This window comes from Biomphalaria glabrata, chromosome 9 (genome assembly GCF_947242115.1).
Source record: "Biomphalaria glabrata chromosome 9, xgBioGlab47.1, whole genome shotgun sequence".
In the NCBI taxonomy this organism is placed as follows: Eukaryota; Metazoa; Mollusca; class Gastropoda; family Planorbidae; genus Biomphalaria; species Biomphalaria glabrata.
In genome coordinates this window covers 1302391-1328739 of record NC_074719.1, presented here as the reverse complement: position 1 = coordinate 1328739, position 26349 = coordinate 1302391, and the positions used below count along the sequence as shown (strand labels likewise).

Here is a 26349-nt window from a genome sequence, read left to right as displayed (position 1 = left end):
GAAAAAAAATTCTGCACAAAAATACGGAGGGAGGGGAAAGGATCAAACCTTGCACAGGCTGTTCTTTGTTTTGTTAGCACTCCCTATTTCATAGTTTTAGTTTAGCCAATTTTTTGTTATTTTAAAAGTGTCAAGTATGTTATGAAATCCTGGCTACGCCCATGAATCACATGATTCATAAGTTTGGGAAAGATCAGATGAGTTTTTTTTTTCTTGGCAAATAAAGATCAGTTTTATTTTATTTACTATACATAAAGGGTATGCGGTGGCTGTGTGGCTGGGATCCTAGGTTCGAATCTCGGTGAAGACTGGGATTTCAAATTTCGGTTTTTTTTTAGGGCGCCCCTTATTCCCCTCAACTCTAACGGGTATCTGGCTTAGTTGGTGAAATTTAATGCGGTTGGTCGTTGTGCTGGCCACATCACCCTCCTGCTCACCAACTATTGGCAAAAGACACAGATGACCTTAACATCATCTGTCCTATAGGTCGCAAGGTTTTAAAGGGGAACTATTTAGTATATATAAAGTCTACATATTGAAGTTACTTCATTAATGACTTGACTGACAATTATATATATATATATATACATTATAGCTTTTATATAGCGCTACTTTCATGCTTTTAGCATGCTCAGAGCGCTTTTGGTCCAATCTCATTTATGGACCAGTGGGGAGGGGAAGGGGGTATCTAGGAGTTGGTTTTTCGTGCTGCCTTTAGGCGCTCAGTGTCGAACCTCGAGCCCCCTTCTAGGTAACCAAGCCAAGCCAAGTTCAAGCGCATTTGGCCTCTCGACCAGGCTCCCCACCAATGAAAAATGTAACAATGATTGTACAAGCGTAATATTTAAAAATCCAAACAATTTTTGTGGCTTACCCGACTTTGATCTTCAAACCAACACATATCTAGAACATCCGAATCCTCAGTGGTTTTGATAAATTGCTGTCTTACTAGTGGGTTGGTCCAGTCATATGACTGTATTGTTGAATACATATCTTGAACAGGATACTGTGTTCTGTAAGTTAGGTCAAGGCAGAGACGTTAAACTAATAAATGTTTTGGTATCATACAGTGCTTCAGGCTAGTTTTAAAATGTTCATATCACAGGTCTCAGGTTTACAGGTATCAAGTTCACATGTATCAAGTTTACAGGTATCTAGTTTACAGGTATCAGTTCACAGGTATCAAGTTTACAGGTATCTAGTTTACTGGTATCTAGTTTACTGGTATCTAGTTTACTGGTATCTAGTTTTAGGGTTTCAAGTTTACAGGTATCTAGTTTAAGGGTATCAAGTTTACAGGTATCTAGTTTAAGGGTATCAAGTTTACAGGTATCTAGTTTAAGGGTATCAAGTTTACTGGTATCAGTTCACAGGTATCAAGTTTACAGGTATCTAGTTTACTGGTATCTAGTTTACTGGTATCTAGTTTTAGGGTATCAAGTTTACAGGTATCTAGTTTAAGGGTATCAAGTTTACATGTGTCAAGTTTACTGGTATCAGTTCACAGGTATCAAGTTTACAGGTATCTAGTTTACTGGTATCTAGTTTTAGGGTATCAAGTTTACAGGTATCTAGTTTAAGGGTATCAAGTTTACAGGTATCAAGTTTACAGGTATTAAGTTTACTGGTATCAGTTCACAGGTATCAAGTTTACAGGTATCTAGTTCACAGGTATCTAGTTCACAGGTATCTAGTTCACAGGTATCAAGTTCACAGGTATCTAGTTCACAGGTATCAAGTTCACAGATATCTAGTTCACAGGTATCTAGTTCACAGGTATCTAGTTCACAGGTATCTAGTTCACAGGTATCTAGTTCACATGTATCAAGTTCACAGGTATCTAGTTCACAGGTATCTAGTTCACAGGTATCAAGTTTACTGGTATCAGTTCACAGGTATCAAGTTTACAGGTATCAGTTCACAGGTATCAAGTTTACTGGTATCTAGTTTAAGGGTATCAAGTTTACAGGTATCTAGTTTACTGGTATCTAGTTTAAGGGTATCAAGTTTACAGGTATCTAGTTCACAGGTATCTAGTTCACAGGTATCTAGTTCACAGGTATCAAGTTCACAGGTATCAAGTTCACAGGTATCAAGTTTACAGGTATCTAGTTCACAGGTATCTAGTTCACAGGTATCAAGTTCACAAGTATCAAGTTCACAGGTATCTAGTTCACAGGTATCAAGTTCACAGGTATCTAGTTCACATGTATCTAGTTCACAGGCGTCAAGTCTACTGGTATCATCCAAATACTTTCAATTTTTATTAATAATTATTGACATGTATAAGTATTGAAAATAAAATTATCTCTTAACTTTAACAAAAAAAGTTTGTTTAAAGCATAACTTTAAGATAAATTTAGAAAAATAGATTATAATAAAAACATGTGTATATCTATATCTACAGGGCCGACCTTAGGCAAAAGGCAAACTAGGCAGCTGCCTATGGCCTCGGAATGATGGGAGCCTCACACTGGACTCAAAGCAATTTTTGGGGGGAAGAAACAGCAAAACTAAATGTAATTGTTGGAGTACACTCATTTTTAATAAGTTGCGTAACTTTAATTGTTTCGCTGTTTATTTTCTATTTTTTTCTATTTCATTCGGGTCACCAAATTCCCTTCGCCAAGGGGCCCAACTTATCTAAGGCCGGCTAATATGCATGACACGTAGGACGTAATCATCTTCTTTTTTATTATTATATAAGATAAGATATGATATCTAGAAATTGACATGTAGACAGATATACAAGGCTTAGAATCAAATCTGTGGTCTAAGAAAGATTGCAAGATTTTCATTGTTCAAAGCCTCACTTACCTAGATAGACACCTAGTCATGTCTATTCTGGGATAGTATAACAGGAATGCCAAGCACATCTCGTACGTTGTTTTCAGACCACCCTAAGTCAATGAAGATTTAAATAGATTTTGTATTCACAGGGCAATATATCAGTGGTAAAAAGAAACCCAGAAACTCTCTATAAAATGTAATTAACATAGTTAAATATTAACTTTTGGATCAATGAATAAATATGATAAACATACTTTGAAAAACATGAACTTACAAATGTGGGAGAAGTTTTTCCTGTTGAGTCATAGACACATTCCAGAAGGAAACTGTCACCCTGACCGAACAAAGTTATCAGACGTTAAGAAGCATGTTAGTTTCACAATGCATAATATACAATCAATAAATAATATATAATATACAATATAATCAGTCTTGTTAAAGTTAAAATCTCGTATCAGTTTAAGCAAACCTTCTGCTCTAATCTAGTAGCAACCTTCTTTACAATACCATCCTCAATTCTATATGCGACCTATACATCTAAAAAAATTTAATAGCAACCTTTTCTAGAATGCCATCCTCAATTCTAAATGTGGGCTATACATCTAATTACATTTTTATTAACCTCAATAAAATGTTTGGCTATACTTGTAACAAAACCTGGCTATTCTTGTAACAAAACCTGGCTATACTTGTTACAAAACCTGGCTATACTTGTAACAAAACCTGGCTATAAATGTAACAATACCTAATACAACCTTCTCGCTAAAGATGAGCTATAATTCTTGTAAAACATCAACATTCTGAACAACGTCCATAAACAAGACGGGCTATACTGCTAATAAACTCTTATACCAACCTTCTTGATAACTCTTTCTTCTGGTAACTTTCTCATTTCTTGGTAGTTGAAGTCATAGTTGTTGTCCTCCAAGATGGGCACCTGTTCAACTCCATTTCTGAAAAAGCGGGTTCTAATTTTCCTACCCAGTAGGTGAGCGTGCAGGAAGTCTGCAAAGACTCGAATTTCTTGATCTCCTAGACCCTTAAGATAGAATAACAAAATAGAGCATAGATATAGAGCATAATAATAATAGAAATACATAAAAGAATATAGAGAAAATCGATGTAGAAATAGAGAATATAGATTGAGAATAGAAAGAAAATCGATCGAGAATATATATTGTTACGAATCTCACTATCCAGGCTCTCTGCAAACTGCACCATACACCACCAACTTAAAGAACTTGACAAGTCAGGGCTCCAAAATAACGTAAAGGTTTAACGTCCATAAATAACAGCCAATACTGTACAATTGGCAGCACGTAGAACAGTACAAATAGCTCTGCGATAACAAATATCTCTCCGATAACACCGTTCCGCCGTATCAAGTCTTGCACTGGCCTCTCCGTCTCGTTCCGGGCTTGCACTGGGTTCAACAGTTCGGGACTGACTTCACACACTTGGGCTCGTTGTGTCGGACTCGATCACAGACCAAGATCAAGACGCCGTTCGTCTCAACTGTACTTGACAGTACTCCGCACTGAACCGCCGTAATGCTCCGTACAGAACCACACCGCTGAACTGTGCTGTAGTCGACCGGACTGTAGTGAACCGGGCTCTGAACCTTGCTGTATTGAGCCCCTTTTCTCGACCGTCTTGACTGCGACACCTGCTCTCTTATATAGTGTCCCTACTGGCCTTCTCGAACCGGACAGAACGCCGCTCGACGTTTCCAGGTGGTCAGATGACTACAACTCTCGTGACGCTCCTGAGCTCTGTTCACGACGTCGATCCTACTCGAACCTTCATGTTGATACTCGGTCTCGGCTGACCGTCGTAACTCGTCACGGTTGACCGCTCGTCTAGCGCTGGCCTGGGGCGATTTGCGTCGGCTGACTACACTCACACCACTAGCCCCATCTGTGCCACCACCAGGTTTATAACAATATGAAAACAAATATCTTTTGGTATTTGGAGTAACCAAAACACTATAGAATAGTTCTATAGAAATCTATTTTACATTGTGACAAAGTTTATATCAGATTGTTCTTATTTAATGATTTGATTGCCAGGGGAACAAAAGAGTGTTTGTGTCTGTTTGTCTTTGCCATCGATGTCTTGTATCTCTTTTGTGATGGTAAAATCACAAAATCCTGACACAAAGGATGACTCTTTATTTCGAGGATCTTGTTAGCTTTTTTTATAGATGTTTGTCTCAAACAACTGCCCAAATGCATTATTTGAAGTTGTCGCTAAAAGTGTAGCACATTTTGAAGCCCACAGTAGATATCGCAAACACCGTAGGAGACATTATTATTATAGCTTTTTATATAGCGCTACTTTCATGCTTATAGCATGCTCAGAGCGCTTTTGGTCCAATCTCATTTGTGAACCAGTGAGGGGCTCAGTTAGGCGCTCAGTAAACACAACTCTGCCCGAGTCGGGTGTCGAACCTCGAGCCCCCTTCTAGGTAGCCAAGCCAAGCCAAGTTCAAGCGCACTTAGCCTCTCGACCACGCTTCCCACCGTGCTTGTATCCCCTTGCAGCTTGTAAAGAATAAGTAGAGATACTCTGATATTGATCTTTTTCCTAATTATGCTACATACTTTAGTGGAGTTCTATAATGATATCAGTAGGTTCAATATTTTACTAAGACCATAATGCCCACCTGCTGTAGACAGTTGGCCTGACAGTGCCCAGTGCTCACGAAACTGGCCTCGTAAGGTGGAATGATGTGATTGTAATCGACGACCACACCAATTTCTAGGACACCAGAGTCGTACTGCCGTAGTTGTTTGGTAAAGTAAAGACGCAGACCGGAATTGTCAACAAAGTCTGAAAATAAACAGGAATATTTATAAAATATTAATAAAATACTCAGATAGACACAAAGATAAAGGCACATTCCTCGTCCCGTATGCTAGGACAAATTTGTACAAATGCTCCTTCTTCCCTAGTGCTATTAGAGCATGGAATGGGTTGCCTGAGCTAGCCAGGAAAACCAGTGACTTGGCAGAATTTAAGTCATTGGTTAATATGCATGACTAAATGCATGACGCGTAGGACGTAATCATCTTCTTTTTTGAAGTAACGTCTGTATTATATAAGAAGATAAGAATATTTATATAAGCTATTCAGTAATGATAATGTGCTGAAAACTAGAAGCATAAAAAATGTCTTAAGGCAATAGACAGATCTTTTTGACGCGTACACAATGAATCAGTCTCATATATATATTATAGCTTTTATACAGCGCTACTTTCATGCTTATAGCATGCTCAGAGCGCTTTGGTCCAATCTCATTTGTGGACCAGTGGGGGGGGGGGAGGGGGTATCTAGGAGTTGGTTTTCCGTGCTGCCTTTAGGCGCTCAGTATTGAACTATAACTGAAGCATCATTTGAACAATAAAATCAATTGTTCTTGAAAAGAATTTACTGATTTATCGAAATACATAATTACTACTGTAAGTGATGTTTTACAAATCGAGACTGAACGACAAGTGTTCTACATTTAGTTAAAATAAAAAGAAATTCTAAAATATAGAAACCGTTTTAAAAACAAAAACAAAAAGTAAATAAACGCACCATTTTTAAGTTCCGGGTTATTGTAATGCGTTTCCATGATTAAAATTTGTGGATCTTGAGGTCTGCCCATGGGATGACCAGCTACTGCAGGATACTCAAAGGCCTAGACAAATAAAACAGTTTATTTTAAACTTAAGGTGATTTAGACTGATTGGTGTACATCTACACTTTATGCCTACCTCTATGGCCATATTACAAGGTCTTCAGGGCTCACAAAGACCTTCCTTCACGGAACAGTACCAGGAACCAGAAGAAGAGGCAGACGGAGAAAGCGATCGGAAGACAACATAAAAGAATGAACGGACCTGTCATTGAAAGAGATTTTATCCATGGCTAAAGACAGAGACAGTTATGTCTATTGTATTTTATCTGACAAATATTTGGAGAAAATCCGCCCATAATTTTACGTAGACTTACAAGGACATGATTTTTGATCGCTATAGTTTGAATCTAGATTCAATGCAATGGTTAAAACAAATTATAGGTACAATATTTTCTTGTCCACAATTTTACCACATTGAAGTTGGCATTCTATATGAAGTAAAGGATATGTGTGCTAATTAACTAACAGCATGCATGTTAAGGGAAGTAAATTTAAAGTGAGTTGGGGTATGTCACATTGTGGTACTGAAGCTGTATTTACAACATTTCGCTTTGTTTTGAATTAGCTGAACGTTCTCTGAATGAATTTGATTCTTTGCTAGCCATTTCTTTTCCTCACCCAAATTTATTTTTATTTTTAGACGTGGCTATTGTTTTAGGATATCATTAAAGAAAAAGACTTCATTTTTGTGGAGCATCAAGCATTATCACCCCTACTCTACATCCATTGTTACACTGCAACTCTTCCCGATTAGGCCTACATTGTTACTGCTACATTGCTTTATATCTTTTTAGCTACACCAGCAATTTGTGGATTATTGCTTTAAGCTTATATATAAGATGAATAAATCTATAGTGGTACTAGAATACTCAACAAAGTTGGCTTAGACGGATTTTAGGAGTCAGGAGTTTCAATCAGGGAAATCCTATGCCGAACTGGGAGTCAAACACTTAGGAAGGTTGTGACAGAGCGTTGCATGCTCAGAGCGCTTTTGGTCCAATCTCATTGGTGGACCAGTGGGGGGAGGGGAATCTAGGAGTTGGTTTTCCGTGCTGCCCGAGTCGGGTGTTGAACCTAGAGCCCCCTTCTAGGTAGCCAAGCCAAGCCAAGTTCAAGCGCACTCGGCCTCTCGACCACGCTTCCCACGATGACATGGAGGCCATTACGAAGAAAGCGTTAACAGGGACGTCCTCGTATAACTTGGCGCCAGACATTCATTGAGGATCTCACAGCGGTGGACACCAGGTGGGAAGAGGCTTCAGACATTGCCAGTGACAGATCACCCATGTGTCAGGATTTTGTGATTTTACCATCACAAGAAAGATACAAGACACCGATAGCAAAGATAAACAGACACAAACACTCTTTTGTTCCCCTGGCAATCAAATCATTAAATAATAACAATATGGTATAAACTTTGTCACATGTAAATTATGAGTGAGTCTGGTGTGAATGTACACTTTGGTTTCTTATAGTTATAATGTTTTTTTGTTTGGTGTAATGCACAAATTGTAAGACAAATTTCCATACGGACAATAAAGATTATTATTATTATTATTATTATCTTTGTGAAGGCAGCTTGATACCCAATGGCAGGGAACGATAACTCTAAGTAAGACTAGAATACTATATCATTATTTTCAAACAGCTACAAAACTTTTTATGTAACTTTCCTAATTATTTTACCTCATTACTTACCTTACCGCCAACAGCCCAGGCGACTAGAGTATTCTGGCAATCCAAGAGGTCCTTAGGGGACTGGTCGTAGCACAGGTAAGATTCACCAGCATGGCTAGTGTTGACAGCATGACCACAATAATAGATGAGTATATGGTGGACTAACAGCTCATGTCCGGGTTGTATTATTGGCTCATACTGTGAATGTATGTATACGTTAAATTGGTACATTTTTAAATCAGCAATACATCGTACAAATGATACGATCGATAATTGTTCCTCTGTCTAAATTCAAACCATAATCTTCAAATACAAAAACAAAATTTAATAAAATACTCAGAAAGACACAAAGATAAAGGCATATTCCTCGTCCCATATGCTAGGACAAATTTGTACAAATACTCCTTCTTCCCTAGTGCTATTAGAGCATGGAATGGGTTGCCTGAGCTAGCCAGGAAAACCAGTGACTTGGCAGAATTTAAGTCATTGGTTAATTAATATGCATGACTAAATGCATGACGCGTAGGACGTAATCATCTTCTTTTTTGAAGTAACGTCTGTATTATATAAGATAAGATAAGAATGCTTAATATCAATATGCATAAATATCTAGACCTGCTTATCATAATTAGTCTCCTGCACAGATATTTGACTTGAATTAGAATGCCCCCACTTTATATTAGTTTATACCCCCTACACACACAAGTACATATAATTTTTGTTGGTCATTTCTACTATCATGTTTCTCAGACCCTACTCTCCCCAGCACATGGACAAGTTAGACTTTAACAAATTTCTGACTTTTCTCTATTTGGCTACTCACTTTAATCAGGTGATGCTTCTCTCCAAAATCTGGCAATTTAAAAACTTTACATCTATACACAGTGTCCCAAGTACTAGGCACTGGATACTGAAAGAGATATGTCATGAATGCTGAAAGAAATATGTCATGAAAGAGATGTATCATAAATACAGAAAGAGATATGTCATGAATAGAGAAAGAGATATGTCATGAATACAAAAAGAGATATGTCATGAATACAGAAAGAGATATGTCATGAATACAGAAAGAGATATGCCATGAATACAAAAAGAGATATGTCATGAATAGAGAAAGAGATATGTCATGAATAGAGAAAGAGATATGTCATGAATAGAGAAAGAGATGTATCATGAATACAGAAAGAGATATATCATGAATACAGAAAGAGATATGTCATGAATACAGAAAGAGATATGTCATGAATACAGAAAGAGATATGTCATGAATACAAAAAGAGATATGTCATGAATAGAGAAAGAGATATGTCATGAATAGAGAAAGAGATGTATCATGAATACAGAAAGAGATATTTCATGAATACAGAAAGAGATATGTCATGAATACAGAAAGAAATATGTCATGAATAGAGAAAGAGATATATCATAAATACAGAAAGAGATATGTCATGAATAGAGAAAGAGATGTATCATGAATACAAAAAGAGATATGTCATGAATAGAGAAAGAGCTGTGTCATGAATACAAAAAGAGATATGTCATGAATACAGAAAGAGCTGTGTCATGAATACAAAAAGAGATATGTCATGAATACAAAAAGAGATGTATCATGAATACAAAAAGAGATATGTCATGAATACAGAAAGAGATATGTCATGAATACAGAAAGAGATATGTCATGAATACAAAAAGAGATGTATCATGAATACAGAAAGAGCTGTGTCATGAATACAAAAAGAGATATGTCATGAATACAGAAAGAGCTGTGTCATGAATACAAAAAGAGATATGTCATGAAAACAAAAAGAGATGTATCATGAATACAAAAAGAGATATGTCATGAATACAGAAAGAGATATGTCATGAATACAGAAAGAGATATGTCATGAATACAAAAAGAGATGTATCATGAATACAGAAAAAGCTGTGTCATAAATACAGAAAGAGATATGTCATGAATACAGAAAGAGATGTATCATGAATACAAAAAGAGATATGTCATGAATACAGAAAGAGATATGTCATGAATACAGAAAGAGATATGTCATGAATACAAAAAGAGATGTATCATGAATACAAAAAGAGATATGTCATAAATACAGAAATAGATATGTCATGAATACAGAAAGAGATATGTCATGAATACAAAAAGAGATGTATCATGAATACAAAAAGAGATATGTCATGAAAACAGAAAGAGATATGTCATGAATACAAAAAGAGATGTATCATGAATACAGAAAGAGCTGTGTCATAAATACAGAAAGAGATATGTCATGAATACAGAAAGATATGTATCATAAATACAGAAAGAGCTGTGTCATAAATACAGAAAGAGATATGTCATGAATACAAAAAGAGATGTATCATGAATACAGAAAGAGCTGTGTCATAAATACAGAAAGAGATATGTCATGAATACAGAAAGAGCTGTGTCATGAATACAGAAAGAGATATGTCATGAATGCAGAAAGAGATATGCCATGAATACAAAAAGAGATGTATCATGAATAGAGAAAAAGACATGTCATAATACAGAAAGAGATATGTCATGAATAGAGAAAGAGATGTATCATGAATACAGAAAGAGATATCATGAATTCAGAGAGAGATATGTCATGAATAGAGAAAAAGACATGTAATGAATATTGAAAGAGATGTGTCATGAATACAGAGAGAGATATGTTATGAATGAAGTTAATAAAAGTTTAAATGCTATTCAAGTAATAAAAATATTTGAAATTAAAAAAAAAATATTTTCAGAACAAAAGCAATCTGGCAAAACTGTAACACTTCCCCAATTTATTAACTCTTTCTCTCCGTAATTATTTACCACATTCTGGTGGAATCAACGTTGGTATCGTCAGTTAGGAGAGAAATAGTTAAATCAACCATTTTAACTTATTATTAATGGGTTCCTGCAGAAATTATAAAATACAAGAAAAGCCATGAAAATCTCCTGAAATTATTAAAATCTGAAAACTGATGCAAATCTCCTTAAACAGACACATTTGTCATTTCGGGGTGTCATTCAATATGGAAAACGCCAATCCTACTCGCGATGAAAAAAACGGCATTGTCAGCTTTCATTTAATAAAAATGTAGATTAATAATAAACCGAAATTTAACCAAAACAAAAAGTTCAAATACTTAATGTAGTTTTATAGTCACTGGCATATAAATACAAATCTAAATCTATCTCGACCTCTTAGAAAAAAAAAAAAGCGATATTTTGCTAGTCGATAGTAAATCTTAAAGGCAGATCTGAATGTTTATCAGCTTTTTGTTGGAAATCTACCTTCTATTGTAGATGGCTCGTCAAGTTAATTTGACAGTGATTTTGTACTTTGTAAAGTATAAATAAATTGCAAAGACGAATTTATTTTCTAATACAAAATCTTAATTTTTACTTATTATCCTTATCACAAACCAAATTAGGCCCCGCGCAATCCGTTTCGCATAGGGCCCCGCAGCCTGTAGGACCGGCCCTGCTGCCCAAAGCCATATTAAAAACCAACTTACAACGCCGATTACGTGTAATCGATTGCCAGATTCGTTCAGATCTCAAACGTAAGACCCGAAAAAAACAACCCACAAGATTAGACAAAAAAATACTTAGATCTATGCTGTGCTAAAGATAACAACAGGAAACACAAAGATATTAACCTAGACAGATACCTCTGATATTATTCTTGGTGACCTCATTGAAATAAAACAGTTGTATAGGGCATCTTGATCTCGGTGTGGGGAAAATTTATTAAAAAACGGACAAAGTAACTTTATTTACATCCTAGAATGATACCCACAATTCTCAAAATGTCTTCGTTCTAATAAAAAAGATTTCATACATCGAGCTACCTCTTTTGTGTTTAAAGATTTACTAAATTAACATTTAATAACATGCTCTTACATTTTCGTTGAGAAGGTCCACTGTGATGACGTCACTTGGCAAAGGCTGAGTAGTCTGTTGGCTTGTTGGTGGGGTCAACAGCATGATAGATTTGGTTCCATGCCTGGTTTGTCCATGGTAAGCAATGGTGTCCTTATCAACGGGGTCAGTTGGACTGTAGCTGAAGATGACTCTTGTTGTGTCATTCTGATTGACAAAATAATATTAAGATTACTGTTACTCTGTGAGACAGTGTCATAATTTATTGGCTGCAAGACAGCTATGGACAGTGAAAAACATGGGCCTCAGCTCTGGAAGAAAAGCGTGCCGTCCGAAAAATGGGCAGCTCCTCTACCACCAAAGCGAAAGTCACCTTAACCTGCGATATTTGTGGACGGGAGATCAAAATAAGTCTCCACAGTCACATGAAAAAGTGTTTGAGATGAACCATAGTCGCTCTACGGCTGAAGAAGGCAAACTATAATTTATTGGAAATTTTCATAATTGGCGAATAACTATAAATAGCTAACTATTTTCATAATTGGCGAATAACTATAAATAGCTAACTATTTTCATAATTGGCGAATAACTATAAATAGCTAACTATTTTCATAATTGGCGCATAACTATAAATAGCTAACTATTTTCATAATTGGCGAATAACTATAAATAGCTAACTATTTTCATAATTGGCGAATAACTATAAATAGCTAACTATTTTCATAATTGGCGAATAACTATAAATAGCTAACTATTTTCATAATTGGCGAATAACTATAAATAGCTAACTATTTTCATAATTGGCGAATAACTATAAATAGCTAACTATCAGATGCATTCGGTGTACAGAATATAGAAATTATTAATTAGGTATGTATTTCAAAAGGCGTACAAATAATTTTTGGCACTTTTTAGCACTAAATCATACAATTTTTTATCTCTTGTAATTTGAATTATATAGTTGGCATCAGTGATCTGTTATAGTGTTGTCGCGCGTCTTCGAAATTGTTAAGTTCGTCTGCCTAATTCAATAACTTTCCTAATTTCCCTAAAAAAAAGATTCTTACGTTTTTCTCTAGGTTTCCATATATCGCTCGTTAATCGTGGTCAGAGAAACAGATAACCCTTTACATCGTCTGCCCTATAGATAAGACATAGCGAGGTCTGAAAGGGAAACTTTACTTTTACAACATATCGCCCTACCCACCCCCTACCTTTCGCCAAATCGCTATCTCTTCTTTTACTATTTTACTAGTTCCGCAAGGTTGATATTGCCGGAAGTGGTAATGGTTTCAAGCGCCCTATCACCTATAAAATGCTTCAAATGGCATGCGTCTCACATAGCCTCAGAGTTTACCAGACAGCAGTAGTCTTACCACGTAAGGATTTTCTGTTAGGGTTTACTCTCTAAGCCTTAGACCTTACAGGGACACACACACAAGGCACAATTAATAGTGAAACTCTCCAATTTTAAAGACAAACTTTCATGATGAAAAAAAAAGTATATTTTCTATGTTGTTCCTCGGTGATAAAAAGTTACTAACTGTGATTGGTCTATCCTGTGAGTCACATGTCTCCAACTTTCGGATGAATGTCAAGGACGTCACGTTTCCTACTTCTGTTGCACTTAGTAAAAACCAATCCTGCTGGGTATCGATTTCCGGTTTGATATGACCTTCAGCGTGTCGATCCTGAAACATTGAACACAAGTATATGTACATTGACTATCAAGTTGAATAATATAACTATAGGTACATTGACTATCAAGTTGAATAACATAAGTATAGGTACACTGACTATCAAGTAGAATAACACAAGTATAGGTACATTGACTATCAAGTAGAATAACATAAGTATAGGTATGTGAACTATCAGGTTGAATAACATAAGTATAGGTACACTGACTATCAAGTAGAATAACATAAGTATAGGTACACTGACTATCAAGTTGAATAACATAAGTATAGGTACATTGACTATCAAGTTGAATAACATAAGTATAGGTACACTGACTATCAAGTAGAATAACATAAGTATAGGTACACTGACTATCAAGTTGAATAACATAAGTATAGGTACATTGACTATCAAGTTGAATAACATAAGTATAGGTACACTGACTATCAAGTAGAATAACATAAGTCTAGGTACATTGACTATCAAGTAGAATAACATAAGTCTAGGTACACTGACTATCAAGTTGAATAACATAAGTATAGGTACACTGACTATCAAGTTGAATAACATAAGTATAGGTACACTGACTATCAAGTAGAATAACATAAGTCTAGGTACACTGACTATCAAGTAGAATAACATAAGTCTAGGTACACTGACTATCAAGTTGAATAACATAAGTATAGGTACACTGACTATCAAGTTGAATAACATAAGTATAGGTACACTGACTATCAAGTAGAATAACATAAGTATAGGTACATTGACTATCTAGTTGAATAACATAAGTATAGGTACACTGACTATCAAGTAGAATAACACAAGTATAGGTACATTGACTATCAAGTAGAATAACATAAGTATAGGTACGTGAACTATCAAGTTGAATAACATAAGTATAGGTACACTGACTATCAAGTAGAATAACATAAGTCTAGGTACACTGACTATCAAGTAGAATAACATAAGTCTAGGTACACTGACTATCAAGTAGAATAACATAAGTCTAGGTACATTGACTATCAGGTTTAATAACATAAGTCTAGGTACATTGACTATCAAGTTGAATAACATAAGTATAGGTACATTGACTATCAAGTAGAATAACATAAGTCTAGGTACACTGACTATCAAGTAGAATAACATAAGTCTAGGTACATTGACTATCAGGTTTAATAACATAAGTCTAGGTACATTGACTATCAAGTTGAATAACATAAGTATAGGTACATTGACTATCAGGTTTAATAACATAAGTCTAGGTACATTGACTATCAGGTTGAATAACATAAGTCTAGGTACACTGACTATCAAGTTGAATAACATAAGTCTAGGTACATTGACTATCAGGTTGAATAACATAAGTATAGGTACACTGACTATCAAGTTGAATAACATAAGTATAGGTACATTGACTATCAGGTTTAATAACATAAGTCTAGGTACATTGACTATCAGGTTGAATAACATAAGTATAGGTACATTGACTATCAAGTAGAATAACATAAGTCTAGGTACACTGACTATCAAGTTGAATGACATAAGTATAGGTACACTGACTATCAAGTTGAATAACATAAGTATAGGTACACTGACTATCAGGTTGAATAACATAAGTCTAGGTACACTGACTATCAAGTTGAATGACATAAGTATAGGTACACTGACTATCAAGTTGAATGACATAAGTATAGGTACACTGACTATCAAGTTGAATAACATAAGTCTAGGTACATTGACTATCAGGTTGAATAACATAAGTCTAGGTACACTGACTATCAAGTAGAATAACATAAGTCTAGGTACATTGACTATCAAGTAGAATAACATAAGTATAGGTACATTGACTATCAAGTAGAATAACATAAGTATAGGTACATTGACTATCAAGTAGAATAACATAAGTCTAGGTACACTGACTATCAAGTAGAATAACATAAGTCTAGGTACATTGACTATCAGGTTTAATAACATAAGTCTAGGTACATTGACTATCAAGTTGAATAACATAAGTATAGGTACATTGACTATCAAGTAGAATAACATAAGTATAGGTACATTGACTATCAAGTAGAATAACATAAGTATAGGTACATTGACTATCAAGTAGAATAACATAAGTCTAGGTACACTGACTATCAAGTAGAATAACATAAGTCTAGGTACATTGACTATCAGGTTTAATAACATAAGTCTAGGTACATTGACTATCAAGTTGAATAACATAAGTATAGGTACATTGACTATCAGGTTTAATAACATAAGTCTAGGTACATTGACTATCAGGTTGAATAACATAAGTCTAGGTACACTGACTATCAAGTTGAATAACATAAGTCTAGGTACATTGACTATCAGGTTGAATAACATAAGTATAGGTACACTGACTATCAAGTTGAATAACATAAGTATAGGTACATTGACTATCAGGTTTAATAACATAAGTCTAGGTACATTGACTATCAGGTTGAATAACATAAGTATAGGTACATTGACTATCAAGTAGAATAACATAAGTCTAGGTACACTGACTATCAAGTTGAATGACATAAGTATAGGTACACTGACTATCAAGTTGAATAACATAAGTATAGGTACACTGACTATCAGGTTGAATAACATAAGTCTAGGTACACTGACTATCAAGTTGAATGACATAAGTATAGGTACACTGACTATCAAGTTGAATGACATAAGTATAGGTACACTGACTATCAAGTTGAATAACATAAGTCTAGGTACATTGACTATCAGGTTCAATAACATAAGTCTAGGTACACTGACTATCAAGTAGAATAACATAAGTCTAGGTACATTGACTATCAAGTAGAATAACATAAGTATAGGTACATTGACTATCAAGTAGAATAACATAAGTATAGGTACATTGACTATCAAGTTGAATAACATAAGTCTAGGTACATTGACTATCAGGTTGAATAACATAAGTCTAGGTACACTGACTATCAAGTAGAATAACATAAGTCTAGGTACATTGACTATCAAGTAGAATAACATAAGTATAGGTACACTGACTATCAAGTAGAATAACATAAGTATAGGCACACTGACTATCTAGTTGAATGACATAAGTCTAGGTACACTGACTATCAAGTTGAATAACATAAGTATAGGTACATTGACTATCAAGTTGAATAACATAAGTCTAGGTACATTGACTATCAGGTTGAATAACATAAGTATAGGCACACTGACTATCTAGTTGAATGACATAAGTATAGGTACATTGACTATCAAGTTGAATAACATAAGTCTAGGTACACTGACTATCAGGTTGAATAACATAAGTATAGGTACATTGACTATCAAGTAGAATAACATAAGTCTAGGTACACTGACTATCAAGTTGAATGACATAAGTATAGGTACACTGACTATCAAGTAGAATAACATAAGTTTAGGTACACTGACTATCAAGTAGAATAACATAAGTATAGGTACATTGACTATCAGGTTGAATAACATAAGTATAGGTACATTGACTATCAAGTAGAATAACATAAGTCTAGGTACACTGACTATCAAGTTGAATGACATAAGTATAGGTACACTGACTATCAAGTAGAATAACATAAGTTTAGGTACACTGACTATCAAGTAGAATAACATAAGTATAGGTACATTGACTATCAGGTTGAATAACATAAGTATAGGTACATTGACTATCAAGTTGAATAACATAAGTCTAGGTACACTGACTATCAGGTTGAATAACATAAGTATAGGTACATTGACTATCAAGTAGAATAACATAAGTCTAGGTACACTGACTATCAAGTTGAATGACATAAGTATAGGTACACTGACTATCAAGTAGAATAACATAAGTTTAGGTACACTGACTATCAAGTAGAATAACATAAGTATAGGTACATTGACTATCAGGTTGAATAACATAAGTATAGGTACATTGACTATCAAGTAGAATAACATAAGTCTAGGTACACTGACTATCAAGTTGAATGACATAAGTATAGGTACACTGACTATCAAGTAGAATAACATAAGTTTAGGTACACTGACTATCAAGTAGAATAACATAAGTATAGGTACACTGACTATCAAGTTGAATAACATAAGTATAGGTACATTGACTATCAAGTTGAATAACATAAGTATAGGTACACTGACTATCAAGTTGAATGACATAAGTATAGGTACATTGACTATCAAGTTGAATAACATAAGTATAGGTACATTGACTATCAAGTTGAATGACATAAGTATAGGTACACTGACTATCAAGTTGAATGACATAAGTATAGGTACACTGACTATCAAGTAGAATAACATAAGTATAGGTACACTGACTATCAAGTTGAATGACATAACTATAGGTACACTGACTATCAAGTTTAATAACATAAGTATAGGTACATTGACTATCAGGTTTAATAATATAAGTATAGGTACATTGACTATCAGGTTTAATAACATAAGTATAGGTACATTGACTATCAAGTAGAATAACATAAGTATAGGTACATTGACTATCAGGTTTAATAACATAAGTATAGGTACATTGACTATCAGGTTTAATAACATAAGTATAGGTACATAGACTATCAGGTTTAATAACATAAGTATAGGTACATTGACTATCAAGTTGAATAACATAAGTATAGGTACATAGACTATCAGGTTTAATAACATAAGTATAGGTACATTGACTATCAAGGTGAATAACATAAGTATAGGTACATAGACTATCAGGTTTAATAACATAAGTATATGTACATTGACTATCAAGGTGAATAACATAAGTATAGGTACATAGACTATCAGGTTTAATAACATAAGTATATGTACATTGACTATCAAGGTGAATAACATAAGTATAGGTACATAGACTATCAGGTTTAATAACATAAGTATAGGTACATAGACTATCAGGTTTAATAACATAAGTATAGGTACATTGACTATCAAGTTGAATAACATAAGTTTAGGTACATTGACTATCAAGTTGAATAACATAAGTTTAGGTACATTGACTATCAAGTAGAATAACATAAGTTTAGGTACATTGACTATCAAGTAGAATAACATAAGTTTAGGTACATTGACTATCAAGTAGAATAACATAAGTATAGGTACATTGACTATCATGTTGAATAACATAGGTATAGGTAGATACTTTTCCTAAAAGTTGCATGAAAAAAATTTCAGTAGAAAAAAGGAACGTATTATGTGTGTATGTACAAGTGTGGGACCTACAAGGAAATTATATTTAGAACAAATAAGCAAATGAATCAAAATGAAACTTAGTTTTTTTTCTTAAAAATTTCATTTTTTATTAAAGGACCAAATTTAGATTTGATAAAGCCCTAGAGGTCTAAACTATATGAGATATGGTATTAAAGGACCAAATTTAGATTTGATAAAGCCCTAGAGGTCTAAACTATATGAGATATGGTATTAAAGGACCAAATTTAGATTTGATAAAGCCCTAGAGGTCTAAACTATATGAGATATGGTATTAAAGGACCAAATTTAGATTTGATAAAGCCCTAGAGGTCTAAACTATATGAGATATGGGGCCCCTTGTATTCAACGTCAGGAGATTTTGTTTCTTTGCTTTTTCTTCAAAATAATTGAAAATATCCATGAAACAATTTTCGGTGCCCTAAAGCAAATAGGCGGCCCTAAGCATTGTTTAGGCAAAACCCAGCACTTATTAACCCTTTAAGTGCTGATCTTTTTTTACAATGAGTGCATTCAAAATGGATTTACAATGCTAGTGTTTCGAGGCTAAACTACCACACGCGTCTTAAGGGTTAATGACATCACGTGACATGTTCATTAAGCTCAGAGCAGACTTACGTGGAAGAACGAGTTCCCATCTTTGACCCAACCAATGATGACATCAGAATGCGCCATTGCTCCGTTGGGTGAGAGTCCAAAACCAATATATCCTGTTTATACAAAACACAAGGCATCATTATATATAATAAATGAAATGTAACAGCTGTGTCAGTAATTAAACATGGTCTAATAGCAATCAATCTAAAGCCAAATATTTGTATTTATGTATAGAATGCGGCCTTTTGTGGGAATTGCCGAGGAAAAAAAAGTCAAAAGGTTTAACAGAAAGTATGTGGTTTTACGCAACTTTCGACGCTCAAAACCGTTTCCTAGCAAGCTCCTATAAGGTAAAAGGAGCCTGAGTACGAAATTTCATGCGGAACCGTTCAGCAGTTTCTGAGATTTCTTGATACATAACTACATACATCAATCAGTCAGTGAAATGTTAAGAGTATTATATAGATTTATATTATAGGGTATTCTGTGATTGAGTTTGAAGGCATTGTACATCAAACTACATCGACATTATATCACTTCAGTGTGTCTATAAAAAGAGCCTACGAGTGGGTACGTCACATTAAGAGTCATATTTAAAAGCTGCAATTCCAACATTCAAACAGAAATTCCAGAAATTTTACATGTTTTCAAATCAACATAAATTGGCTTCTAGATAAAATGAATAAAAAAAATCATCACAAAACGATTGTGGCAGATAAAAAATTTAAAAACAAAAACTGAATCCTGGCTTCTCTCAGAATTATATTTACCATTTGTCTTCACTTCTGTCTTGAATATTATGTGGGTTTTGTTGAAGTTCCAAAACAGTTCATAGGCGTCACTCAGATGTTCGTGATAAATGAGATTTTGTTCAGACAATGAACCTGCAAGATAAATGAGATTTTGTTCAGACAATGAACCTGCAAGATAAATGAGATATTGTTCGCACAATTTTTTTTTTAAATGCTCATAAAAAATGTCAAAACACTTTGGGTCTAGACAATAAAACTTTTGCAATGAAAATGTGTGCTTTTATTGTTAAAAGAACTTTACATTTGTCAGAAAAACTAGAGAGTTAAACCTCAGTTGCTGTCAGAAAAACTAGATAGTTAAACCTCAGTTGCTGTAAAAAAACTAGATAGTAAAACCTCAGTTGCTGTAAAAAAAAACTAGATAGTTAAACCTCAGTTGCTGTCAGAAAAACTAGATAGTTAAACCTCAGTTGCTGTCAGAAAAACTAGATAGTTAAACCTCAGTTGCTGTTAGAAAAACTAGATAGTTAAACCTCAGTTGCTGTCAGAAAACCTAGACAGTTAAACCTCAGTTGCTGTCAGAAAAACTAGATAGTTAAACCTCAGTTGCTGTCAGAAAACTAGATAGTTAAACCTCAGTTGCTGTCAGAAAAACTAGATAGTTAAACCTCAGTTGCTGTCAGAAAAACTAGATAGTTAAACCTCAGTTGCTGTCAGAAAAACTAGATAGTTAAACATCAGTTGCTGTCAGAAAAACTAGATAGTTAAAACTCAGTTGCTGTCAGAAAAACTAGACAGTTAAACCTCAGTTGCTGTCAGAAAAACTAGATAGTTAAAACTCAGTTGCTGTCAGAAAAACTAGACAGTTAAACCTCAGTTGCTGTCAGAAAAACTAGATAGTTAAACCTAGGTTTGTGTCAGGAAAAGAAGGAGTGATGATAAAAAAATCTTTCGTAAATCCAAATATCTTCCAACTTATTGACTTTTCTTTCAGTCAAATCATTGAAAATATTTTGTTTCGTCATTTTAACATTGCGATAGGTTCTTCTTTTTAATGTCTCAGAAGTCAAAAAACAACTTTCTTACCGCCCAGGAATAAAAGCATATTACTATTAAATACTGCTAGCTTTTCTAGATTGACATTTGTCATCTCTAATCTATATCGTAGACATAGTAAAAGAAAAAAAATGAAATGATCAGGTTTTGTTCTATTCAATTACCTTTTATGTCTTGAAAGAAATCAAAAGGAAACAAAAACTACAAATAACTTGAAAAAGCTACTTACTACTGTCACCAGGTGGCGCTGCAGGAAGTCTGTGACCTTGACATAGTACAACCAAACTCAAAACGAAAGTCACTTGGACATACATCTTAAGCTGTTAATAGTGTCCTTGTTTCTAAAAAAAAATTTAAAGATTTATCGAATTTTTATTTTATCAATGTGTGACTAATTGGTCATGAAGACATTTTTCTGCGGGAAGTTTTAAAACCGGAAAAGAAATGTCCAAGCCATTACTATGTAAAGTAAAAGAACGACCTATGAAAACACTGGACTAAGTGTGGGAGCCGAGATTGGGGCATACAGTGAAGTTAGATACAGAATTAAACCTGGAAATAGTTGAAAATGTCAAACTCATAGCTCATATACAACTAGAAGGAAATGAGAAGGCTGACACACTCGCCAAGAGTGGGAGAACTGGCTCACAAATAAACTCTGCACTCTATCCAGAAGAAATGAAGAAATTAATTGTAAATAAAATAAATGAGAAATGGACGAGCTCTCATCCAAATCACAAGATGACGCTTACTCTAAGCTATCCCGACAAGACCTAATCTTTCGACTCAGGACCGGACACCACAGAATGCGACAAAACATGTACCGGAAGCTCAAAATTGGAACCAGTGAAATCTGCCCATGTGGAGTATCACCAGAAAATGCCGACCACGTCCTCCAAAACTGCTCTCTTTACCAAGAGGCCCGTATAAGACACTGGCCCCAAATCACCCCAAATAGAAAGAAAACTATATGGAGAGCTCCCTGATTTGGAAACCACTGCGCAGTTCATCTCATGTATTGGTCTAGTCATATGAACACTCCAACATTACAATGAGAACGATGAAGAAGAAGAAGAAGTAAAACTCATCGAATAACCACCTGCACCACACTGCTAAGCAATCAACATAAACAAACATGGTTTTAAAACCAAAGCTGACTTTGTACTGTATAGCTGTTTATTTAGTGCTACTTTTCACGTAACAGAGCTACCAGTTCTGTTACATAGCTACTTTTTATGTTACAGAGCTACCTTTAATGTTGTAATGCTATCTATATACAATAGTGCTACCTTCGAATGATACGTTTTGTTTCTTTACTTCAGCTTAAAGTTTTGTTGAGAGTCTAACTTTGTGCCTCTGTCAAAATTTATTTATATTCCTCAAAAGAGGCCAAAGATTTGTTCTGCCTGATAGCAAATGTCGCCCGATGGGAGTACAGGTTATCGCGTATTTAATATCAGGCACTGACACATATAAAGTCTTAGAAATCAATCCTGACTAAACATGCCACCTAGCTTCGCTCCTAGTACCGAAGTACGGGGACCACGAGGTGAATATGTGTAACCTCTACACATTTTCCGCAGAGAATGGTTTCTGTTGACATGAAGTGGTTTGTTTCCCTTGTTTATGTGTTTTCCCTGGATGTTTTTGATTGATAAAAGTCTGTGACATATTAATTTATGAATCTCACAACAAAAGTTGATTAATCTTAAACTTTCTTTTTGAAGTTCCAGAAACGGTCATCTAATACTTTTCTAAACATGCCCCAGTCTAAACTTCTATTCTCTTTATCATCTCCCTTTCTTGTGTTTTAACTCAGACTTAGAGTTCATTCCCTTTCGCCGCTTACACAAGGTTAATTCCAAGTGTCTATGAAAAATATTCATCAGGTTTGACCACATAGCAGATGTTGAAATCCTGCAGTTGTCACATATGAGCAGTACTCACGCCACAGAAAAAAAAGGTCCCCATTTCGATGGGAGGTTGCCTGAAAATCGCCTCCCCAAACGACTTTATGGGTAGCTGTGTGCAGGAAAGCGCTCTCAGGAGGGGTCAATACAAGCGTTACAAAGACACACTCAACAGCTTTCTCGAGGCGTGTGATATTGACATGCACCAGTGATGCCTAAAATACGGCCCGCGGGACAGATCCGGCCCGCGACGTGGTTCCATCCAGCTCACCGTAACGTCGGCACATTTTCTCCGATAGATTGGTCCATGACCTTTAACCTTTGCGCGTTTATGACACTGGTTCTCTTAACGAAGAACCTACCTAGAAAAGTGAACGGATCTTTACATTTTTTGTGTGAAACATATAATAAGCAAACATATTTGTTTCTAAAGAAATTTTGGCTGTTGAATAAAACAACGACATATAAACGGCATATAAAAATTAATTCTTGATTTGAGCCGCAAATACAAAGATTGTTAAACTACGCCTAGAGATACGGATCGAAGGAATATTTATCAAACAGAGACAAGAAAATGAGTCGATTGTAAAGCTAAATAAAAACGTGTTCACATTTTAAGTAGAAAACTGAGAAGCTATTTTATGACGCGTAAAAAAGATTTATAATCATCAAATATCCCCCTCTTTTTCTTTTTCTAATCAGCTTTATTGCTGCTGAGCTGTGAGCTCTTTTGCAGACTGTGCCAAGGAAAAAAAAGTGTGCTGTTTTCTTCAGTTGTTCAGCACTGCCGTACATGGGTATTGGTTATGTTGGGCTGTAGTGGAAGTAGGGTCTGCCTAAGATGGATTAGGAAGGGAGCATTCAAAGAGGATATGGCTTAAGGTTTCATAAGGGTGGGCGCAGTGTCTGCAAAGAGGGAGTTGTGTGGAGTTTATTTTGTTCAGATGGTTAATTTAACAGAGGTGTGTGTCCTGTTCTTAGTTGGAAAATTGTAGATTGTTCAACCAACGGGCATCAGGAAACACAGGCAGAGCCATGTACAAAGAAATGACTATGCCTAACAAACTGGACAGTATTAACTTCCTCCCCCGCAAAGAACAAATATCCCCTTAGTTAATTAAGGGAATATTTGTTTATATATATTTTTTATTATTTTTTTTTTTACAGTTTTCTAAGAAAGAAGTTTGAGAACAATTTTTTTTTTAACTTTTCGGTCATTGACCTACACGAGGTGGGAAACACTAGCTCTCGATCGGTCCTCATGCGGAGTGTCAAGATAGGAGTAGGAGGCAAGGAAAACAGCCAGGAAGAACGCAGGGCTAGCAAAAGGTTGAGAGAAGAAGCAGGCCTATCTGCAGAAGGCACAAGTTACCCATGCCATGTGTACGGCCGACTTTTTCAAAGCGAGGATTGGACTTAATAGTCATCTTCGAGTTCATAGTAAATGAGGACCACAAAGGAGGAGCTATAATTCAGTGGTGTAGCTAGGGTATTTGATGCCCTGTGCGGCACTTCCTCATGATGCCCCACAACATAAAAGGTTTCAAACAATGAGAAATGTGGCTCATCTTCGACCACAAAGGTGGAGCAAATAATTCAGTGGCGTTGCTAGGGTATTTGATGCCCTGTGCAGCACTTCCCCATAATGCCCCACAACAAAAAAGTTTTCAAACAGCTAAAATATTCTAATTTCGAAATAAAGTGTATTCATTATTTTAGCATTGCTAGTTAGCAAAAAAAATCGATTTTACAAAAAAGATAAGACAAGTGAACCTCACGTGCTTACTCGCCGAAAAACAATCGATAATTTTATCGAATTCAGTTTTTTTTTCCACATGGTCTTGTTCAACAGACGGAATTGCCAAATTAGTGAGTCGTAAATTTTCCATCGTTGATTGTAACTATTACTTCATCAAAGTGAGCTTGGAAAAACTTCACTTGTATCTAGCCACACTTACTGCAATAGTAAAAAAAAATGTGCGAATCAAAATAGAAATATTTGCGAACTGGAATATTTCTAAAAATAAAACTCTAAAGCAGAAGTGCTCAACCTTTTAAGCTCGGCGACCCTTTTTACAATCCCCCACTCTGCCGCGACCCCCCCCCCCCCACCCCAAACACATACGACAATAGAAGAGTAGACAATAACAACCCATATTCTCGATGGTCTTAGGCGACCCCTGGAAAAATTGTCAATCGACCCCCAAGGGGGTCGCGAACCACAGGTTGAGAACCCCTGCTCTAAAGCCCAATAGATGCTTGTTTTGGAAGTTCGGAGACTTCTGGAGAAACTGCGATAATAAGCCTACCAGAAGCCCCTATAAACTAAGTTCGTTTTTGTCTGTGTCGCTAAGAGAACCATCGAGATTGATTTCCATCTGAGGATTCTGCTTTAAGAGAAAACGCATTATGTCCAAGAGTCTCTACAGATATTTTTTTCCATATTTCCCTCTCTTGCTTATTTAAATCTTGAGCCTTGATGTCATTATTGTTGCCTAGTAACAGACAAACTTCAAGTTCCCTCCAAGTAGAGAGATGTGTGGCTCAGAGGCTAAAACCGCTTGGTTACGGCTTGTCCACCTTACAAGGGGGCTCGAGTTCGAATCCCGACTCTAGCAGGGTTTTGTTTGCTGAGCGGTTGAAAAACCTTATCCCAGATACCCCCTCCCCCACTGGTCCACAAAATGAGATTTGATCATTACTAATTTGTAATTAAAAAAAAAAACCACCATTATAAGCTTGAACATAACCAATGCATTTACAATGATATAACATCATATAAGGCTTCAAAAAAAATGTAAAAGTGAAGTTAAAGTTTTCCTTCAGATCTTGCGATCATCTAAGGTCATCTGTTTCTATGGCCAACGGTTGACAAGCAGGGTGTTATGTGACCAGCACAACGACCAACCGCCTTTACTTTCCCCAACTAAAGGCAGGTACCCATTAGACTCAGGGGCGCTCTAAAAATCCCGAAATTCAAAATCTCCATTCTTCACCGAGATTCAAATTCAGGACGCCAGGTTCGGAAGCCGAGCACTTAACAACTCAGCCACCGCTCCCCCTAAAAGTGAAGTTACCTTCAGAGATTTA

At 35.5% G+C, this 26349-nt stretch overlaps 1 protein-coding gene across 1 annotated transcript in view; it reads right to left on the bottom strand.

The window, feature by feature from the left end:
• LOC106062731 (uncharacterized) overlaps window positions 1-22781 on the bottom strand; it is a 67884-nt gene extending 45103 nt beyond the window's left edge. Inside the window, exons 1-14 of the mRNA XM_056041081.1 lie at window positions 22639-22781; window positions 21579-21690; window positions 20312-20425; window positions 19563-19654; window positions 13586-13732; window positions 12063-12248; window positions 8976-9062; window positions 8174-8350; window positions 6373-6475; window positions 5456-5622; window positions 3647-3829; window positions 3065-3124; window positions 2818-2900; window positions 875-1013 (exon numbers count right to left, since the gene is read on the bottom strand). Of these exons, the coding sequence (XP_055897056.1) occupies window positions 875-1013; window positions 2818-2900; window positions 3065-3124; window positions 3647-3829; window positions 5456-5622; window positions 6373-6475; window positions 8174-8350; window positions 8976-9062; window positions 12063-12248; window positions 13586-13732; window positions 19563-19654; window positions 20312-20425; window positions 21579-21663 (1623 nt within the window). The 5' untranslated portion in view covers window positions 21664-21690; window positions 22639-22781. The remainder of the gene's footprint in view (window positions 1-874; window positions 1014-2817; window positions 2901-3064; window positions 3125-3646; window positions 3830-5455; window positions 5623-6372; window positions 6476-8173; window positions 8351-8975; window positions 9063-12062; window positions 12249-13585; window positions 13733-19562; window positions 19655-20311; window positions 20426-21578; window positions 21691-22638) is intronic.
• Between the last annotated feature and the right edge of the window lie 3568 nt (window positions 22782-26349).